At 36.5% G+C, this 23,756-nt stretch overlaps 1 protein-coding gene across 8 annotated transcripts in view; it reads right to left on the reverse strand.

Moving 5' to 3' along the window:
• LOC124777276 (Fanconi anemia group A protein homolog) overlaps positions 1 to 23,756 on the reverse strand; it is a 246,329-nt gene that overhangs the window by 171,043 nt on the left and 51,530 nt on the right. For all 8 annotated transcript variants that reach the window (XM_047252617.1, XM_047252612.1, XM_047252614.1 and 5 more), the window contains 4 exons: positions 20,558 to 20,677; positions 10,996 to 11,069; positions 10,772 to 10,872; positions 2,678 to 2,832 (listed from right to left, as the gene is read on the reverse strand). In XM_047252617.1, coding sequence (XP_047108573.1) covers positions 2,678 to 2,832; positions 10,772 to 10,872; positions 10,996 to 11,069; positions 20,558 to 20,677 — 450 coding nt within the window. The remainder of the gene's footprint in view (positions 1 to 2,677; positions 2,833 to 10,771; positions 10,873 to 10,995; positions 11,070 to 20,557; positions 20,678 to 23,756) is intronic.

Below are 23,756 nucleotides of genomic sequence, written 5' to 3' on the forward strand. Positions count from 1 at the left end.
GAATTAGCTCTCTTCCGGATATGTTTATGGAGGAGGATATACATGTCTCTTTACCTGTATAAACTGTGAAACTGGAACAGGTCATTAACTTCTTGTTTGATCTACATCACCTGGCACCACCATTCATAGCACCAGTTTCCAAGATATCTTTCCAGGACAACAAGATATGAGACTTCCAAGTTTTGACAAAACTAAGTGCAACATCTAACAATAGATAAGGAGACCCTAGCAGCCTGATCAGAACAGATAATCAATCTGAAATCTACTATATGTCACAGAATATTGATTTTTATAAAAAAAGTTGGAACATTTGTGGAGCAGTTGATATGAAAATGCTACACAAAGAAATCTGAGAATTTGGTGTTAAAATTTAAGTGGCAAATCTAATTGATGAAATGCCTAGAGGCATAGTCTTAAGAGTAAAGATCAAGGCTGAAAGTTCTAAGCCCTTTAAAATAAATATGGGTACAAGTCAAGGTGATAGATTATCTCCAGTACTCTTCAATTGTCTTTTAGAAAAAAAGGAAGATTCTACAATGAAAAATTAAGGGTGCCACCAACAAAATTGGATGAAAGACTGTTCAGATAGACATGTGGCCACAAGACATATTTACTGCAAACAATCAGCACAGTGGATAACATCTGATGCTATTACCTCCAAGGTAGAAGTCAAGTGTCAATGGAAAGTGTGACGAAGCAAGCTGGGATAATTTTAATTCCCCTCTTCTTTTTCCATCTGGCTACTTAAATTTGTTTTTTTCATTTTTGAACTAATTACCATTAACATACATGGGTATAATCTGCATTTTCATAAAAGAGAAAGGTTGGCCCTCAGTTTTAAAGAATTTAACACCAGATCTAATTTTGTGCTTAGTTATACGTATGTAATTGATTTTCTTATTTATTTCAACTATGCCTATCTTTTATTACAGGGCAAAATCAGTAATTGTTTCGTAACTTAAATTCTATTGTTTATGTATAAACAAATATCAATTATATTCTAATTATAAACATTTGGAAGACAAAATAATAGTAATCTTAAAGTATCTATTTGGCTCTATTCGAAAACATGTTAGAAAAACCAGCCGTGAATTAATTCCAAAGTAATTAACAGTTTTGTCTAAAGTATTGTTTGGGTAATGATATTCGTTAATTTCATGATTTAAACAAATAATTTGGCCTAACTCTTGCAGTAGAAGAAACTGTTAAAAAGACGCAATTTTTCAATGTATTCAGTTAATTTAATGAGTTAAGTTTTAATTGTAATTTCTGTAAATTTAACTTTGAACAAAGTGAACTTTTGTGCACTTGAGAAAGTAGTCAGAGAATGGAACACAAATACTAAGAGTGGTATAAGACCGGGTTGCAAAAAAGAAGAACCTTAAAGTAAATTGCATTGCTTTTGCAGATGATATGGCCCTGTTAGCTGAAACAATGGAAGAAGCACAAGAGCAAATCCTTCAACTAAGAAACAAGCAGCTGAAATAGGTCTTCACATCTCCTTTGAAAAAACTAAGATATTGACAAACATCAAGCACTCATGTAACTACCTCAAAGTTCAAGAACAAAAGATTGAAATAGCAAAAGGATACAAATGTCTCAGAAAATGGATTAGTTGGAATGCTGGGGAAAGCAAAGCAATGGAATCCAGAAAAAATAAACTTGAATTGGCCTTCCAACTAACAAAAAACACATACAACAAAAAATCCCTTTCATGCGGGCCCAAAATTACACATTACAAGACAGTGGTTAAGCTAGAAGCACTGTATGCAGCAGAAGCACTAAACATGAATTTCAAAGGCCAAATGGAGAAACTTGAGCTAAAGGAAAGAAAAATTTTAAAAAAATCATAGGACCAAAATTTCAAGATAATAAGATTACATACATCAAAAATGAAACTCTCTACAAGAAAACTGAACAAAATGTTTACAACCTTTTCGGCAGCAACAGCAAAAATTCATACTTGACGGTGTAGGTGTAAAAGATGAATATTACAGACCAGTTTGATAATGGACACTGCTATATATATAATGTGTTCAATAAGGAGTGTATAGGACTGGAGGGTGAAGTGAGGTGCCATTGTACTCATATGAATGCTGGAATCCATGTCTGGAACAATTTAGTTATTTGGTGTGTAACTTATTTAAAACATCCACTATGCTGCCCAGAACATCCATTATGCTACCCTGACCTGGCATCTGTATACTTCTTTCCATTCTAATAGTTTTCAGCATCTTTATAAATGTAACCAAAAGTGTATTTGGGCATACAGTTTACTCTGAAGATTAAGATTGATATTTTGTTTGTAGTTTTACATATCGCTTACTGAACATTAGACACATCTTGTTAAATGTCCTACCTTTACTATATACACTAATGTTCTTAAATGGCTTTCAAACATTAAATTTGGCAGTTTGTTTTCCCTATGTCTGGAATTTCATTTATGTGGGCTCCTGTCAGTGTTATTTGGTCCTACCTCCTCAGGTAAGAATTCTACAGCTTATCTTTCCCTATCACACAAAAATTAATCTACACAATTGCAAGTCAATTTAAAAACACCAACAATAACTGATGCAGTACGATGGTGGCACAAATTTCACATTTAAATAGGTACCTGAGAGAACTACAGTTGTACCAAATATAAAAATGAATGCAATAGACAAAAGAAAAATGAAACCTGTTGAGTGAGTGCATCCAAAATCTGAGTACATATTTCAGCACTCTGCTTTCCCTTTATGGTTGGAGTAATACCTTCACTTAGGCAGTATCTGGAAGTCAACAATGCAATGAACATGTCACGAACTACCTCTTGTGTTCTGGATGCCGCAATTTCTGTCAAGAGATAAGATAATAATATAAAATGTAATTAACATTCCAGTAAATGTAAATGACATCAGATAATAATACTACACAAACTAACACATAAAGTAGTACAGTGACACAAATGAAAACTTTGACACAGAACTACTTTCTCTTAATTTTATTTCTTGAACCTCATTACTCCTTTGCACAAACTATTTTGAGTTGTTTCTCTTTCTTGGTTGTGTCAATTAACAAGGACAACCAACCCATTTTTGTCATTCTTTTATCAGGTCATTTTGGATCATTCACATTCACTACTACATTAACAGCTAATGATTCAACTAATTCTCAAATCCATAGAGCCAATTTCTCTATTCACCTTCCTCCTTTTATTTACTTTCTTAGACTTAGTTCCTCCAATGCTAAATTGCATATCAAGCAAGAAGTTTCCTCTAGTAAAGTCGATCAGCTGCCATGTTTCCAGCAGCTTCCCAGTTCATGTCCATGCACTGGAGGTCCTTTGCAAAAGTTCAATTCTAAGTGATACGAGGTCTTCCTCTACTACTGTATCCAACCAATGATTTACACAACAGTGGTGATTTCGGAAGTCTTCCATGTTTCATGCACAGAACATGTTCCACAAGCTTCAGTCTTCTTTCAGCAAGAATTTTGTGTGGGTTGCATAGACCACTTCTTCTCAGTAACTCATTATTTGACATGGGGTGACAGTAACTGATCTTCAAAATTCACCTTGAGCAAAACATTGAGCTTGTGTGCTGATTTTATTGACATTTTCCAGGTCTCACTTGTGGATACAGCCATTGGTAAGATGATAGAGTAGTAAAGCCAAAACTTTGTGGACATACAGTGTCTAATCGCCATATGGATCAATACTTTGGAAGAATGCAGACGCTTTCCCAATTCTGCTTCTGATGTTTGCATTTACATCTTTCTCATTACAGAAAAGGCTGCTAACATAAGCAAACTGATCAATTGTAGTACCTTCTGTTGCACTATAATGTGAGCAGATACATTTTCCATTTTTATGGCATATTGCGTTCATGTTATTGCCATTTACTTTTACTCCTGTAGAACAGTCCATTTCACCCAGCTTGTGTAATGCGTCACCCTCCTCTAACATTACCTTTCTTTTTTATACAAATAACCGATACCATGTATACTATCGATTCTTATGTAGATGAACATTATATCAGCTGTCTAACTGAATGAACTTCATATGATTTTGTATATGAAGCATTATATTTGAGGCTAAAATGTATAAAAAGAAATTAATGTGTTACAATCGATATGCACTGACAGTTAAAATTGCTCTTCTTTTAAAAATATTTAAAGTACAAAATTTCTAGTATACTTTAAATTCCTGTTATTAATTTCACAATCTGATGATAATTATTAAATTTGTTTCTGGACTCATTTGCAAAATAATAATATATTTTAGCAAAGATACAAATTTTGTCAAGAATGTTTGTGGACTCTTTGGACTGTTTGGAATATTGTGAACATTGCAGAATGTCAGGAGTAGTGGGCATGCCTCTGACTGAAGTAGACGAATTTCTAACCTTGTCAACAACAATGTGAATTCATGTTCTGAAGTGGAATAGTGAAGTTGGTGTGATATAAAAGAATGGGATAAAATTAAAGGATATTCATAGCAACAGGCAAATCTTCAGCAGTTATTCAGTTCAACAAGAACCCGCATCATTATAAAAATTACAGCCTCAAGAATGTACTCTAGACACAGGACTTAGAGCCAACAACAAAGAGACAATGAAGATAAATAAAAAGTTTTTCTTTTGTATATCTTAGAACTCTCAAAGCTTTCTAAACTTTTTGCAGAGACATAGAACTTAAATAATGATGTGTGGGAGAGCAAGATTACAAGTGGGGGCTCGTTCGGGATCTGTTGACTGATAACAAAGTTTTGTCTGTTGCAGAATAAGAAAGGGCAATTATTATTTGCACTTTTATATAAATGAACTTCAATCACTCAACAAAAGAAGACCCGAGAACTGCCCAACACAGTCGGACCAACAGTGATGAGATAAAATAAACAATGACAGACCAAATGAAATGAAAGAAGACTTTTTCTTTGTGGACTCATGTGATTGCTAAGAAAATGAATAGAGATGAGGGAAGTGATGTAGATGACAGAGTTGAACAGAAAGCCATAGCAGAAAAAATGGAACAGAACTTTAGTATTTCAGATTTTAAAAAAATTCTATATGTTGAAAACAGTATGCTAACGTAAATGCTTAGACCAAAAAATTTCAGTAATTAAGGAAAACTGTATTCATAAAAATCTGAATTCAAATAATAGTACTGAGTGGTCCAACATTCCAATCAAAAGTTTTCCATTAGTCAATTTAATCCAGTGGATTTTCTACAGCACTGTAGAGATAGTTATGTCAGGCAGGAGAGGCGATCAAAAAATTAGATTTGTTAAAAGATGTCTTGCAGGTGAAGCTCTATCTTGGGTAAATCTAAATTTAAGTCATTGGGAGACATACCAAAGTATTGAAAAAAAATTTTTAAATAAATTTTGGTCATATGCTGAACAAGGGAGAATTAAAATTGAATTTCTGAATGGTCCTGATTATAGGAATAGGGACAATACACTGAAAGAGTTTTGTAAGAATCAACTTAAAAAAATAAAACATCTTGACAAACCATTTGACGAAATGACGTTGACTGGTGCACTAAAAAGGAGATTACCAGAAAGGTTGCAGTGGGATTTAGTACACGGACCTGACAATTGCCTTGAACAATTTTTACGATATGTTGACAGGCTGGATAGGGCAGTAGAAAGTAGCACATATCATAACAATCGAAATGATAGAGATCACAATGTTAACAACTACAGGAACAGAGATAGTGGTAACTTCTATCAGGGTCAAAATGGTAATAGACACAGAAATTTTGAACATCAGCAGAATAGGAACAATAGGGATAACCATGAGCAATTTAATAGGAGAAACAATCATAGAGACAACTATTTAGGAAATGGCAGTCCACCACAATGAAGGTCCGCAGTTCTGGGGTGAGAAAACATAACAAGTACAGGACCTCCAATTTACACTTATAATTAGACAATAATAACAGTATTAATAATGTGGCACAGGTATCTGAAGTTGAACTGAAGGAATATCAGATGTCTCATTTATGTTTTGATCAAAAGTTCTGGAATACTATGTTTGATTATAATGATGTAGGCACTAATCACAAACCTGAATGTGAGAGTAATGAGAATTCTGATGTTGTGTGTACTACTGATTTCTTCTCTTGGTTCAAGAACAATGTTACTGAAGTATGTAAAACAGGTGATGACTGTATTGGATCTGAATTAGGTGGTATTTTTGATGTGAATCTGAATGAGAGCTATGAAATCACTGGGTTTGGTAAGTCTGAGACTGGTAGCTTACTGAAAATGAATGTAGGTGATGTTTGTGACTGTAATGGAGATGAAACTTGTGTTGTTAAAGATGTTACTGATGAAGTAATTTTGGGAGAATATGATGATGATGATGATGATGATGATGATGATGATGATGAGAATCAGGTTTTTGTTGAGTTTAAGAATAATGAAGTTTCAGAATTATTCGTGAATAGAGGTGAGGTAAGTGATGTATGTGAAGGTGTAAGTGAGAGTCGTGGAATACCAGTCCAGTCACAGCAGTTTTTCATTAATGTCATGCAGAGTAATGATCCAGACAGTAAAGGTGGGTTATCTGTAAGCTTAGAGAATAAAGGTGAAAACTTTTTGAAATTTGTTTGGGACCAAATTGATGATAACATAGAAATGTGTATTCTGGAATAAGTTAGCTGTGGTTAGTCAAAATTTCTATCCAAATTGGTGGAATGAAGTGAAAGAAGATCTAAGTAGGAAATGTAATTTTGACAGTAATATATTGTGTGTTCCTTCTGCAATTAGTTATGTTAGATGAGCTATGGAACTCTTTCAGTGCAGTCAATCTTACCTGATAACATGTGTAACCACAGTAATGCTATGACACCAGTAAAATTGATAAAACTCTGCAAAACAGTGTGAATGTAGCATTTGATGAAACTGAAAGTGATTTCTTACATGAAGTGTCCACTAACAAAGCTGATGATTCAGATTTTGGATGTCCTTACATTAAAATTAAGATTGATCAGTGGGAAGGGAATTGTTTGACTGATACAGGTAGCCCAATTTGTGGTATATCTGAACAATTTAGAGACAAGATCCATTACAGTAAGATTTTTGAGGAAATGCCCATTGTACATGTAAAGATAAAAGATGCCACTGGTAGCAAAGCAAGTACGTAAAATGTCAAGCACTGTTAACATTTAGTATAAAGGACAAGACATATGAACATGGAAGCATAATGATACTTAGTCTTAGAAGAAAATATTCACTATGTCTGTAGATTTTAAAGACTATGTAATTTTGTTTTGTTTGCCATGAATGTAGTATGTAAGATCATGTAGTTTCTGGAGTTCCATCTTATCCACTGACCGAGTTTTAATCTATCCGCATACACATAAGACTAGATAACTGTGTTTTGTTTGTCTGGAATTTAGTATGTAAGATGATGTAATTTCTAGAGTTCTATCTTATTTATTGACTGAGTTAAAATCTATGATACACTATATGAATATGTTCTTGTAATAGAGTTGTGCTTTAGAATTTGATGCATGCTATGAGACTAAATGAGTAGACCTTTTTGCAATTTTGAAATGAGACAATGTTAACAATTTGTACAGCAAAGATTAGGAATAGTATCTGAGAATAAATGTGTGTTGAGAATATCTGTGTGTCTTACCTTAATTAGTTCATTCATTTTCTTTTCATTACACTTGACTCTGTTTATTAATGTTTCTTATGTGAACACTTTTCAATTTCACCTGACATGAATCCCACATAATTGACTTTGAAAAGTTAGTAAGGAGAACATATTTGATGTGAAGGAGGTATTGAACTGCACATTTAGTACACAAAACAATGTTTCAGGATTTGATGTGATTGCTAGACAGGAAGTTATCTATCTGTTGGAGCGTTTGATGAGAACTCTAAGGAGGAAACTGAAAGATGTGGGCAGACTCATTCCCCACACTGTTGAATGGCTGTTCCCTACTGGGCGAGTCAACTTTCAAGAGATCGTGGGTGCTGGGCAACGTACAGCATGCCCTTTTTACTAAATGATAAACAAGAAACAACTCTAACATACAGCAAACACAGAGTAGGGATTGAATCAATATCAGCCATTGACACAAAATACTAGATAATGGCCTCTCAACTTTTCCACACATTAAGATCTTCTGCATATGCATGTTGCCCAGTCTTCAACCCACTTTCCATTATGCAGTCATCTCGGACTTTCATTATCTCTTGAAATCCAGAAAAGAACTTCCTTCTTCATTTGCCACCCATTCACTGGCTACATGTCTCACTCGCATGCATTTAATTTTCATTATACTCGTAATAACTCCCTCCATTACAATCTGTTCCCTGATCCACTTGTTTGTTTTCCTGTCTGTCCTAGAAATTCCCAACATGCATATCTCCACTGCTTGTTAAGCAACCTTCAATTCTTTAAAGATTTTCAGGCTGAAAATCCACAGCTCACTACTGTAAGTCTAAACTGCTAATACAAAATGATTGTAAACTTTCCTTCTCATACACTGGGAAGCTTAGTTTTCAAATCACTAATATTACTACACCAAAAGCACTTGAGGTGATTATTACTATTCTGTTTCTTTCTTTTGTTGTTTGTTCAGCGATTGTCTTCAGCTCTCCTTAACAAAAATCCATTGATTGGTTCTATGATTTCATCATTTTTTTTATATTCATTGTACAGTACATCAGTTTTATAATTTGATTTTCAAGCCTATGTTCAAACTTGATCTATTAAGTTTTTCCATCTGTTATTGAAATTGAAGTGAATTCACGGCAAATACAACTATACACTCAGAAATATGTTATGTTACATTAACATGTCTACCTTCATTGTTTTCCCAGTTTAACGATCTGAGAACATTCTCTTGCACTCTAGCACAGGATATGTGTACATGATAACTGTTAACACGAATGTTCTTATTTGACTTCTCTCTTAAGTTTAAATCTTATTCTATCCTGATGAAGACTAATGGGAGATGAAACACTGACATTTACATATTCTTCAGTATGTCAGTGAAAGAAAATAGCAACATGGTCTAGTAACTTAGTTGCAAACACTGTGCAGCATTATACATGGGCATAACAATTAACAAGCTGTCTCTCCACATGAATGGCTACCACCAAACTGTGCCCAGGAGATAGCTGGATCACCCAATTGCTTGACTTCAACAACTGCTCCACAGCCTGTGCTGCCTGGATTCTTCCCTGCACAGATGCAAACTCTACCTTCAATATACTCTTCATTGCCACAACCCCCTTGGCCTCAATCTTCATTGGTCTGTATCCCCACCTGTCTCTTCCTCTTCCTTGCTCCCATCCAAACTCAGATATCCTGCTAACCCCCCAGGACACCTTTCCTGTTCTCTGTTGCTCTCCTCCCCTCCCGTAGTGTTTTGACATTTGGGCTTGCACCACTACAAGTCATGTCATCTTCACGATATATGGTGAAGAAAGTTGCGCAATTTATTTCAATGCATGGTAACTGATTCTACTATATTAAGTGTTTTTTTCAAGATACTACAAAATTTTTGTGTTCTTTATATTTGTTAAATGTCCAATGAAGAGCCAGGGCACATGTGGATGGATCTTCTGGCACAGCATGGAGATTTTGAGGTGTCAGAGCAGGTAATTTCTGATCCGACAGCCAATCCAGTAAAGATGTATACTTCTGTATGCATCCTCTTTGGTTTGAAGCTGCACAGTACTTACACTAGAATATCTTTGGCTTCCCTCTGACACCTATGCCTCCACCTTTGCTACCCTCCCTGTTTACATTTCCCCTGTTGCTTCATAACCTGGGTTGTGAGTAACTGAATCAACTTTCCCTTCTTCCCCTTTTTTCCCCCTCTCTCCTCCCTGACGATGAAACAAAGTTCCGAAAGCTAGGATACGTAAATTTTCTGTTCTGTTTTGTGTATCTATCAGCTGTACTGAGCTGAGGTAAGTACTGGCCAGCCCCTCTATCTCTTTGTTAGTATTTGTTTCACAAATTGCCTTATCTATCTCACATGTATTTACTTTTGGAATGTCATCAGCATCACTACTCGCTATCTGTGGTTCTGACGCATTTCTTCAGTTCAATAAACATTTAAAAAATCTCAGAATGCTCTTTCAATTTTCTCTTGGTTGTCAGTGACTGTGCCATCTGCCATTTTAATGGGTGAACCCAGGTGTCTACCCAACATAAGTTTCTTGCAATATTTTGAAAAAGGATAGATTGCTACTCACTATATAGTGGGAGTTTTGAGTTGCGGAGACCAAACATAAATTTTTGCTCTGTTTTCTTCGTATTCTTATTGTTTTCAATTGTTTCTATTGCCATAATTTTGATGTATCTTCTCACATCCTTCTGAAGAAATATTCAAACACTTTTGTTTAATTCAGCACTTATAGGTACATCCACATTGCCCAAACAACCTTACGGTGAGTACTTTGAAGGACCACATTTACCCCCTTTCCTCTTCAGTCTCAAATGGTGTACAAGAAGAACTACTGTCTGGTACTCTCAGAATTTTAAATAGTAGATACCTCTGTGACGTGAAGCAGCTTTCTTGTAACATCTGCCACTGGAATTTGATGAGCAATCCTGTGATGCTCTAACACTTACTAAATGAACTCATGATGAAACACACTATTCTCCTTTGGATCTCCTGTATTAATCTTATCTAGAAAGTGTTGACATTGCCGACTATTCTCGGGATTTTAGGTTCTTGACAAAATAATAAAAACAAGATAACTCAAGGTTTTATATTGAGGGGTTAATTATGTAAGTGCATAACTGCATTTACTGACCTGAACATCTTTCACTTTTCTGGATTTCATCTCCACCAACAGTGCTTAACTGGACAAGCCTACATGCAAAGTTCTTCACAAAGTTCATATGATTTGACTGACTACGAAAAAAAAGGAAAAACATATAAAAGAGACTTTACATGTCTATAATATGAATATAATGATAATAATTACTACACATCTGTTCCAATACACATAAATATAACTCCCAAATTAGTACTTACCTTAATACATAAACTGGCAGTGGGATTAGAGCTGCTGACATGAAATACCACAGTGCTTCCAGTGGCATGTTGTCCTGGAAAAATAATTTTATGGTTATAAAATTAAAGAAAAGTGCTTTGTGATTTTTTAATCTACAAAAAGGCCCTTCTATTGAGCACATCCCTCATCAATTCAGCATACATACAAGATGAAAGAAATTCACACCAAAAGAATTTTCTGTTGGCTAAGAGCTTCAAGTCTGTGACTTACAGCAATAAAATTTACAAGGATTTCCCCTTATTAAGCTAATCAGAAGTCATGTTAGGAAGCTCAGTACGTTCTCATTAAAAAATCTTACTGAGCTTCCTAACATGACTATTGATTATCTAAATACGGAGAATAAGGGAAAATCATCATAAATTTTATCACTGTAAGTCACAGACTTCAAGCTCTTAGCCAACACATAATGGGAAGAAATTACTATCAGCATAATACAGTGTTTGATTATGGATGCACTCCCACTCTTGTTGGTTTAATTTAGTCTGTTGCTTTTTCCAAGGATCATATGCAGTCCAATTCCTTATGTCTCTCACCTTATATTGAAAATAGGTCAACAGTTCTTGTTTGTTGACAATACAAGTACTGCAATCAATTCAGTTAGATGCATAGCAGCATATACAACAGCTAAGAAAATTTACACAAATATTTTCTACAAATGGAGTTTCACAATACACAGCACATACAAATTAAGTGAGGCAGGACACAGCTTCACCACCCACACAGAACCTGGGAGAAAGGCAATAGAAACATACAACTTTTACACATCTTGGTTTTCATATTGATAATTACTTTCTTGTCTATTTATGTTCTATTTATGCACAGTGCAGGCTATTTCTTTACCCTGCTATATGAAACCTATATCATGTTTTGCTTTCCAATATTTGATCTCACTGGTGGTGAACACAATTAGAAAAAATGTCAAGCTCTTACGCAACCATCACAATTTGTGACAAACACAGATTGAATACACACACACACACACACACACACACACATACGGGGAGCGATAGTAGGGGAGGAGTCGGGGACACTGAAATGTTGCTGGTGGACGGCAGAATACCACTGTGGAGGGGTGGGAAAGATGGTGGGCAGGGCATTTCTCTTTTCAGGGCATGACAAGGCATAGTCAAAATCCTGGCGGAGAATGGAATTCAGCTGCTCCAGTCCTGGGTGGAACTGAGTTACGAGGGGAATACTCTTCTGTGGCTGGATGGTGAGACTTTGTGAGGTGGTGGGAGGCTGGAAAGATAAGGCACAGGAGATTTGTTTTTGTACATGATTGGGAAGATAATTATGGTCTGTGAAGGCCCAGTGAGACTCTTGGTATATTTCAAGAGGGACCACTCGTCACTGCACATGCAATGACCACGGGTGGCTAGGCTGTTTGGAAGGGACTTCTTGGTATGGAACAGGTGGCAGCTGTTGAAGTGGAGATATTGCTGGTGGTTAGTAGGTTTGATATGGACAGAGATACTGATGTAGCCATCTCTAAGGTGGAGGGCAACATCTAGGACGGTGGTTTGGTGGGTTTATTGGGACCAGGTGAAGCAAATAGGGGAGAAGCTGTTGAGGTCCTGGAGGAATGTGGATAGGGTGTCCTCACCCTTGATCTAGCACTACACAGCCCTCATTCCACCATCGCACCCAGTCTTTTTACCTCTCTCCTTGGCCCTAGCCTCCTAACTGCACTTAGCTGCCCTACCCTCTCTCCACCTCGTCCCTGCGCACTCCCATGCAGCACTTCACTGTCCCCCCACCCCTACCCAACTATCCCTCCAACTCCACACTCCAGCCTCCTCCTTACTCCCACCCAGTCACCATTCCCATCATGCACTGGTGCTGTTGCTTGCAGTGTGGCTTCAGTTTCCAGAGACAGCAATCGTGTGTGTGAGCTGCATTTGCCTCTGTGTGTGTGTGTGTGTGTGTGTGTGTGTTTTATTATTATTATTATTATTATTATTATTATTATTATTATGAAGGCCTTCATAGCCAAAAGCTTACTTGTGACAGTGTTTTCACTGTGTATATATGCGACTCAGCATCTCCGCTATATGGTCAGTAGCAACTTCCCTTTTCATAAAATTGTTAGAGTAAAATTTAAACATTTTAGTTCATTCCCTTTTGCCCAGAGCAAAATTTAAACATTTTAGTTCATTCCCTTTTGCTCTGCATATTATGCCAATTTTTAATTTGAAAAATTACAGATATTTTGCATATTGTCATCTTTAATAGAAGGTGTCTCAAAAGGAAGTTTATATTTGAAGAGCTCTTTGCACATGCGCTTGAAAATCAGAGGAGATTGAGGGGTATGTTGATCGCTTGCTTGGCCTTTAGGAATTCAGTCAATAGGGAGTGCTTTTTGGGAGTAGACAACATGTTCTCTGTGTGAGAATGGTAAAAATGGTGATTCAGCGACTGTAGCAATATTTCATCTATCATGACATCATCAAATAAATACACCCTTATTTGAGATTTAGTAGGACTTTGTCACAAACTTCGATGTTTTGCTGTTAGGCCAGGCATTCCCCCTTTCAGAATGCTGTGCTCTGGGGTTCTTGTTCTAACAGGCTCAGAATGTTCCCATTGGAAATTATTTTTACCATAAAAGTACTGTGTTTGCTGTGAGGTATTATCTGTAGTATAGACCGCTCCAGGCTCTTCTTCCAATAAAACACTTTCTTAACTAGAATCACTCTTTGTTTCATGGTGACCATCACCTATCATGAAATCTGGATCATCATAAGAATTGTCAACAATTAACTGGGAGAATTACAATTTTGTTAATGGTGGGCGTGATAAGACATCCTGTGAAACTTCACTAAATGCCTTCTCCGAAAACTACCTATAGCAGATAGTTAGGAACCTCACTCATGATGGAAGTATATTGGATGTAATGGCATCAAATAGACCTGACCTGTTTGAGATATTCACATCAAAATTGGTATCAGTGACCATGACGCAGTTGTGGCGCTAGCCAATGGCAGTCTTTTACGCACTTGTCAACATCAGTTGCGTGAACAGTTTTGTTCTGTACTTGTGCTACAGAGGAAACCCCATGCTAACTTGCCTCAAATTCACCAAATGTTTGGCCATGGAGCTGATAGAGCCACATCTAAGAAGACACCTGGAAATTCAAAATTTACATAGAAATATCAAGGAAATGATCCACAAAGTTCTGGGAGGCACTCAGCAATCAAGCGAAGGCATACCAAGTGATAGAATAGACAAAAGGAAGATGTTTATGAAGTGCCCTGCATCCAATAAGAGGAAAATGGCATATTAGTGCATCAAATGTGGTCACCCAGTTTGCCTGGAATGCATCAGAAAGATGTGTGTCTACTGTGCAAAAGATATGTAATATAATATTTCAGTTGAGTTGAGTTTTATCTTTTTTTTACATTTTCTGCAACATTTTATTTATATTTAGGAATATGATGTCTGGTATAACAGTGGTGAAAATCATATGAAATCTGACACTGAATGACTCCACGTACCTGTGATATTTCATGTTTATTTTATGTAATTTAAACAAAAAAGTGTTTACATACGCTGAAAAATACTAAATTTGCTTATAACATGAATTAACTGACTATTTACTTGATTTCTGTCAACTTATGTGGAATTTTGTGATATAAAATATTAGGTGGTCTGAGAGACCGCTTGTTTCCAGTTACGCACATTTCAGAGATGTTTCAGGTTAAGGGTTAACAATTTCAGCTGTTTCTCAACACTACTGATGCTAATACTTATTTCATTCATCTTTTCAGAGCTACAAGGATTAAACTGGGGCAATTCTCCTGGGTTTACCTTAGTAAAGGAACATTTGAAAATGGAGTTCTGCATTTCATCTTTTGCTTTGCTACCCTCAATTTCAGTTTATATCTCATTCGTTAGCGACTGAACCCTAACTTTAGTGCCACTAACAGCCTTTACATACGACCAGAATTTCTTTGGATTTTGTGAAATGTCATCTGACAATACTCCGCCATGGTAGTCATTGAAGGCACGACACACTGCTCTCTTGACAGCCAAATGCATTTCATTCAACATCTCTCTATCTATAGGCCTGTGCTTTGTTTTACACCTTTTATCCAGTAATCTCTGTTTCTTCAGAAGTTTCTTCACAGTGACTGTATACCATGGAGGTTCCTCCCCATTATGAACTGTTGTACTGGGTACATATCTATCCAGTGTGAGGTCAACTATTCTTTTAAACTTGAGCCAGAGTTCCTCTACATGCTCCTGACCTGTGCTGAAAGTTTAAAGTTCCTCATTGAGATATGACATTACTGATTTTTTTCTTAGTTTACTGAACATATACATCTTTCTGATTGTTTTAAATGCCCTTTGTACTTTGGTAATCATTGTTGCCACAGCCACGTCATGGTCACTGATACCAGTTTTGAAGTGAATATCTCAGACAGGTCAGTTCTATTAGATGCCATTACATCCAATATACTTCCATCATGAGTGGGGTTCCTAACTATCTGTTATAGGTAGTTTTCAGAGTAGGCATTTAGTAAAGTTTCACAGGATGCCTTATCATGCCCACCACTAACAAAATTGCAATTTTCCCAATTAATTGTTGGATGACTGAAGTTTCCACCGATGATTACAGTATGATTGGGGAACCTACGTACAAGTAAACTGAGGTTTTCTCGGAAGTTTGGTGGGAAATAGAAGGACCCAATTATCATTTTATGCCAAACCCTGATACTGAGTCTTCCCCAAACAATTTCACGTGCAGCTTCAGTTTCTATCTTGGTGGATTTGAGTTTATGGTTCGCTGCGACGAATACACTACCTCCATTTCCGAATTGCCTCTTCTTTCGATATATACTTAAATTTTTCCCAAAAATCCGACTGCTGTCAATTTCAGGTTTCAACCAGCATTTTGTACCTAGTATTATGTGAGTTCACTGCTTTTCATGAGCACTTAAAACTCTGGTACTTTGTTTCAAATGCTTCGGCAGTTTACCATTACGATTTAATTACTATCACCTGTGACAGGCATTTCTTTCAATCTTACACTGATACTTCTAGGTTTCCTACAGCCATCGTTATCTGGGTTGGATGGAGAGTCACCCAATCTAAAAAAACTCTTGTGTGCACTCCACACACACAAACAGCTACAACGTGTAGTGCACATCTGAGCTATTTAGAGGACCCTACAGTTTTCAGTCCTATGACACAAGTCCAGAAAGCCGCAACCTAGCTTGTCATAAAAATTTCGAAGTCTCTGGTTCAGTCCCTCCACTTGACTCAAAAGCAAAGGGTCATGATCAGTTCTGGCAACAATGCTGCAAATTGTGAGCTTTGTTGAAACTCCAAGCACAAGGCTGGTCTTCTCAATCTGCTCTGCCAGCCACTTGAATGACCCAAGAATGACTTTAGAGCCCAGATGACAGGCATTATTTGTTCCCATGTGTGCCACAATCTGCAGCTGGTTGCACCCTGTTCCCTCAATGGCTGCTGGAATAGCCTCTTCAACAGGTTGAATGAGGTTCCCAGGCATACACACTGAGTGCACCTGGTGTCCTTTTTTGTCCCTTGCTGCCTTTTCACTAAGGGGGTGCCATTACTCGCCATACGTTTGAACTGCTGACAATTAATAGACCCCTACCATTTTGTGTTTGCCTCCTCCTGACACTGGACAAAACAGATTTCCCCAACACAGGTGAAGTGAATCTCACTGTTTCAGTTGCAGTGAAATACAGCGCCTCTAACTTGTTGGTCAGGGAGATCGGTACAACACCTTGAGTTCTCCCTGGTCCCTGTCCACCCTGTATGGGACACCTAGATCCACCATTGACATGCCACTCACAATCAAGTGGATGGGTAATGAAAGATCCTGTACTTTCTGCAGAGGAGACAGGCTCCACAGAAGAGGATAGTACTTGAGACACCTCTGGTAGAGGTATCTTAGGTACATGACTCTCAGGAGCTATTCCAACACACCGATTCGCAGCAACTGTCATCATTTCCAGCTGCTTACAAATGTCAACCAACTTATCCCGTGTTTGGGAACAGCATTCACAGTGGAGTTGCATCTTGCTGGTGCATTGCATTGCAAGGCACTGAACAAAGGACTTTCCATTACACCTGCTGATTATATTTTAATCTGTTAAGCTAAGAAGTTGCTATTTCCCTGTAAGAACTGAAGCAGATACACAAAGCGAGATTTCTATTAAGGCATCACAAAAACCTGTGATAGAAATTACTAGTTTCCTAAAATGTTTTGATGTTAATTACAGTTGTTAGCAACTCGAAAATCGAGTTAATTTATGATAAATGCAGATAATATATAGGACTACTTCTCTTTAAGGGAAAACCAGATGTATAAGAATGGTAGTTAGAAAATATGCTACAGAAACTAAATCACAAACCTCAACTGCTCATAGATTATGGAAAGGACAATGGTAGCTTCCAAAAATCCTCAAAAACGCATGTTTATTTGAGTTTATATACAATGAAATTCAGAGATGATGTATAGTCTGGCTGAATTGTGAACCACAAATGCTGATTTGCTACAAATTAAATTACCTACCCAAAACACACATACCACTAATTCAAAAAATATAATTTTGTAAGCATCCGAAAATTCAGAAACTAACCTATTTCTCACGTACTAGGTCAATGAAATTAGAGAAAGGTTGTTTTGAACAAGGAGAGGCCTACTGTCTTTAAAAATTTTATGAGCACAATTTAGTTTAAGCCTATAATTGACGATAACAATATTAGTTTATTGCGGCACTTGCAAATGTTCAAAATTTCACAATACATCACAGTCAAACAGGTACTGATACAATCAATGAAAGATTATGCAGAAGAACACTGGCCAAACCAAAATCCAGGCGACCGAGCCATGGAAAGTGTAAATCAGCCTGTTTGTGATGATCCTAACCGCTCCATTCGTAAGCGTACAAATTCTTTAAATATGCATCACTACACCAAATTCTGCAAAAAGACCTTAAATTGCACCCTTACAAAATCAAACTGGTGCAAGAATTAGAGCCTCAGGATTCCAGACATAGGCTGCAGTTTGTTAATGATGTGACTGAATGCCCTTCATTTAACAACATCTTTTTTCTGATGAAGCCCATTTTCACCTGAACAGTCATGTTAATAAGCAAAATTGCTGCTATCAGAGTGCAATGACTCCTAAATAGAAGCATGAGAAACCCCTGTGATATTGGCTTGAGGAATAACTGACCTATACTTTTTTGAGGATGAGAGCGGTCGTGAAGTTGTAGTGAATTCAGAACATTATGTGATGATGTTAAATGACTTTTTGGTGTCTAATTGCAAAGCTTCACTGGTTATAACCAAAGAATATGATTTCAGCATGACAGAGTCAGAGCACACATGTCCAGTGTGTCTGTACTGCAAGTTCGTGAAATTTTCCCTGACAAACTGATCTCCTGGAGAGATGATATAAATTCCCGACCACTGTCCAGATTTCAGCCCTATAGTTTTTTCCTTATGAGGATATGTCAAATCTAAAATGTATGTCAATAATCCAACTTCTCTGGAGCTACTGAAAGAAAATGTCCGTAGCAATGTGGAAGCACTCCCAGTGTCTACATGCTGAGCCGTCATGCAAAATTTTGTTCAGCATTTAAATGAGTGCTGTAGGCATTCTGGATTGCATTTTAATGACATTATTTTAAGAAGTAAATTCCTAAACCATATTTTTCAATAATAAATATTTTGTCGATAGATTTCACCTCTGTTTTATTTTGACACATAAAATATAATCTTCCTTTTGAGGCACCCATTAGTAAAACATCCTGAAACAGTTTACACTCAGGCCCAAGCTATTCACTGAGGAAAAAATGTGCAAGAGAGATGATGTGGACTGTAAGAATCTAACACAAAATAAATTCGTTAAATAAGCAACTTGTTGAGAATTACTAAGACAAAAAGCTACATTCAACTTAAGTATATATTATTCTTGCCCAATTACAATCCAGGGCAGTCAGTTTATTAACTTATCAGGTAGTGATTCTAAATTCAGAACTTCCTTTAACAAATAAAAAGAAAAGCTTAAGACACCACTTCAGTTACATCCACATCTTTTTAAAGTTTATAAAGTCCAAGGTATAGCTGCAGATAACCAAATTAATGGCACTTTCCAGATATTTCAGCAACATTACTCTCCTCTCAATACAATAATTAACATTAAATAAAATATCTGACAATTTAACCATAAATGTGTTTATGTTCTGGAATACTTCAATAAATTGGAGTTTTCCTCATTCATGTCATTACTGTTGTCATTCCCATTTTAATATAGGCATGATTATTGTTCAAGAATGTTGAGGAAAAAACTAAAACCTCTTGCTTAAAATGTTTTAGATTAATTTTATGAACTGACTACAGCCTCACAGTATCCTTTCCCCATCCAAAATTTGTCAACACAACCTTTAATTTGAATATCTACATTGAAATAAAAAAATATGAGAGTGAAAGTAAAAATTAACCTCCACATTCACAACTTAATCTTACTTAGGGCAGATAGAAGTCAATACCACTGTCAGTAAATTCTTCAATTTTTCATGAGTTACTAAGCAAATATTTTAATTTTGTTTTACCTACCTACTGGATATTTCAGTTTAATGGGTAAACATCAAAGATTTGTACAAGTGAATACTTTATTGTTTCTGTGCCACTCCAAGGCTACATAATGGTTAGCATTGAATCATTTTTGAAATAAATTACTTATTCACAAATGTTACTCTTGCTTTTGATCCATGAGTAATTGTTTACAATAAACTTCATTAACTGTTTGCACTTCACAGAATGACAAAACCATAACATAATTTTACAAAACTAACAATTATAATGACACAAGTATGCGTCACATAGTGTAGGAACTGTTCCATTTCATTTTGTAGAAGTTATTCCGGTATTATCTATCATAACTTAAAAAATATGATTGCTAGCAGGACAAGTGTAAAAGTCCTGTATAAAGCAAGCAGTGAGATGACAGATTGCGGAGCGCGCATATGCCATCTAATGGCAGCAGGGTAAAGTAAGGCAGCTCGCCGGTGTAAAGTGCTGTCACCATCCTGCGAAGAACGCAACCAATAATCTGTAACTGTGTTTTAAATGTATAGCTGTAAATAATGTTTTCTCCATTAATCTCTCTATATTGTTAAGTGTATATTAGTTTTAAAAGTATTATGGACATTTGTAATTAAAGCTGTAATGAGTAATGGCTTTAGGCGTAAGTTAAAATCTAAAGGGACTTCCTTGCGGTAGGGTAAGGTGGGAGAAATGTTGTGACAGAAAGTTCCAGAACAGTTCTCTTTGTGAGTCGGAAGGGTTGTGATGGTTATGTGAACATTTTATGCAATACGCTACAATTTATTACATAACTGTCAAAAAATTAAAGCTATGTGAGTCGCATCTCTTAAGAATTCTAAGTGCAAAAATAAGCCAGACAAGAACTGGATTTTAAATAACCAGAAATCAATAATGTTGGAAATGAAGCACAGTTATTATTGAAATTTTACTTACAACTTGATTAAAATCATTCTGGAAACCAGCAATGTTAAATCTACTCTTTCCCACAAGTTTTTTCATTATAGTAATTAGTGATTCACACTGTTCCCTCTTTTCAGAATTCAATAAATCTCTCTGAAAGAAAACAAATATTCATAAAAGCTTGAATGTAAAAGTAGTGCAATACTTACAAATAATGTACTACGCTAACTTTCAGCTTTTTAAAATTTTTCGCAGAAAGCAGGTATAGCACATAACACGATTATCATTTTTTATTTCTCTATTAGGTATTTCTGGTATGTGGCTGTAGAAGTAATGTCTGCATTAATTGTACAGAAAATTCCACACACATTTCCACTTAATTGTAAAAATTTTATTTTACTGCCTTTCAAATGCCTGGAGTCTCACAGTTTACAAACTTGTGCACATGCAATGTCTTAATTACTTGACAACAAACAATCAGAATACTATGACAAAATCAAACACTGAAAAAGCCGGGGTGGAATATAACAATATTAGAAAAGGACAGTTGCTACTCATCATATAACAGAGATGCTCAGCATCTCTGCTATAATATTGTTAGAATATTATGACAATTGCATTAAACAATACATCTGCTTTATACCTATGTTAAGACATGCAAACATACTCGATTATGATGAAAGTCTTTCAAGGATTATCTTTGATAAAACCTTCCATGGCAATCCTACGGCAAGTAAGGACAGCTAATCAGTGACAAGCTTAACTCCATGCCCACAGAGAGTAAGCTAACAGATGGATGTTTGAGAGACTGATAAATGTCAATTACACACCAACATCACAAACTGAACAAAATACTCTTGGATTTCAAGTACCATCAGTTGAGTTATAATTCTCAAGCTTCTGCCAGCTGTCACTGCCATCATTTTAGGAGTTAAAAATACCAAATGTAGGCCACAATCTTTGAAAAGTAAGGCAAATTTACACATGCATGGGAAGGCTTGTCAGGCAGCAGATGGCAAATGTGGACCACCACATGGTGACAAGAAGTCGTAAGGGGTTGACGCTACATTTTTAACTTAAACATCATGAAGAGTTCTTTATTTTTACATCTCTATTGCACTGATATTTGAGTTAATGGTGACTAGCTTTGAACATATCTGTTCATTATCAAACCATTAGCTAAGCAGTTCTAAAATAAGTAATGAAACAACATCTATACATTTTGAGCTATTTATATTACTATAATGTTATCCGGAAACTCGGTACCAGTTGGAGGTCACCTGCAGGGGTAACAAACATTTGATTTTCAATATTTGGTTTAATTGTTGAATGAATTTAAAAATTTAAAATGCTGTCATAATCTACTCAGTATGAGGTATCATCTTATGTTGGAAGTTTAACGCAATACAACAAGTACTTCAGTTACAAATTGAGTGTGTGTTTCATCTTGATGCAGCGTAAGTGACACAAATACCTGGACTATATTCATTCAGTATTTGAGAACGAAAGCATTTAGCAACTTCCAATAAACTTCACATATAATTTCAAACCTTCCTGAAACTTTTTCTTGCTGGCACCCTTCACAAAATTGTGAAAGGAAAAACTTTCATCACTTAGTACATTTATGCAGACTGTAACATCAGGAACGACATTTTTATTTATTACTTCGTTACTACCAAGTCTAGTCATAAAACAGTTTGCAGACAGTATCTACCAATATTATTGAAGTTGTTGTTGTTGTCGTCTTCAGTCCTGAGACTGGTTTGATGCAGCCCTCCATGCTACTCTATCCTGTGCAAGCCTTTTCATCTCCCAGTACCTACTGCAACCCACATCCTTCTGAATCTGCTTAGTGTATTCATCTCTTGGTCTCCCCCTACGATTTTTACCCTCCACGCTGCCCTCCAATACTAAATTGGTGATCCCTTGATGCCTCAGAACATGTCCTACCAACCGATCCCTTCTTCTGGTCAAGTTGTGCCACAAACTTCTCTTCTCCCCAATCCTATTTAATACTTCCTCATTAGTTATGTGATCTACCCATCTAATCTTCAGCATTCTTCTGTAGCACCACATTTCGAAAGCTTCTATTCTCTTCTTGTCCAAACTATTTATCGTCCATGTTTCACTTCCATACATGGCTACACTCCATACGAATACTTTCAGAAATGACTTCCTGACACTTAAATCAATACTGCATGTTAACAAATTTCTCTTCTTCAGAAACGCTTTCCTTGCCATTGCCAGCCTACATTTTATATCCTCTCTACTTCGACCATCATCAGTTATTTTGCTCCCCAAATAGCAAAACTCCTTTACTACTTTAAGTGTCTCATTTCCTAATCTAATTCCCTCAGCATCACCCGACTTAATTAGACTACATTCCATTATCCTTGTTTTGCTTTTGTTGATGTTCATCTTATATCCTCCTATCAAGACACTGTCCATTCCATTCAACTGCTCTTCCAAGGCATTTGCTGTCTCTGACAGAATTACAATGTCATCGGCGAACCTCAAAGTTTTTATTTCTTCTCCACGAATTTTAATACTTACTCCGAATTTTTCTTTTGTTTCCTTTACTGCTTGCTCAATATACAGATTGAACAACATCGGGGAGAGGCTACAACCCTGTCTTACTCCCTTCCCAACCACTGCTTCCCTTTCATGTCCCTCGACTCTTATAACTGCCATCTGCTTTCTGTACAAATTGTAAATAGCCTTTCGCTCCCTGTATTTTACCCCTGCCACATTTAGAATTTGAAAGAGAGTATTCCAGTCAACATTGTCAAAAGCTTTCTCTAAGTCTACAAATGCTAGAAACGTAGGTTTGCCTTTCCTTAATCTTTCTTCTAAGATAAGTCGTAAGGTCAGTATTGCCTCACGTGTTCCAGTGTTTCTACGGAATCCAAACTGATCTTCCCCGAGGTTGGCTTCTACTAGTTTTTCCATTCGTCTGTAAAGAATTCGTGTTAGTATTTTGCAGCTGTGACTTATTAAGCTGATAGTTCGGTAATTTTCACATCTGTCAACACCTGCTTTCTTTGGGATTGGAATTATTATATTCTTCTTGAAGTCTGAGGGTATTTCGCCTGTTTCATACATCTTGCTCACCAGATGGTAGAGTTTTGTCAGGACTGGCTCTCCCACGGCCGTCAGTAGTTCCAATGGAATATTGTCTACTCCGGGGGCCTTGTTTCGACTCAGGTCTTTCAGTGCTCTGTCAAACTCTTCA

The sequence above is a fragment of the Schistocerca piceifrons genome, chromosome 2 (genome assembly GCF_021461385.2).
Source record: "Schistocerca piceifrons isolate TAMUIC-IGC-003096 chromosome 2, iqSchPice1.1, whole genome shotgun sequence".
Taxonomy (NCBI): Eukaryota; Metazoa; Arthropoda; class Insecta; order Orthoptera; family Acrididae; genus Schistocerca; species Schistocerca piceifrons.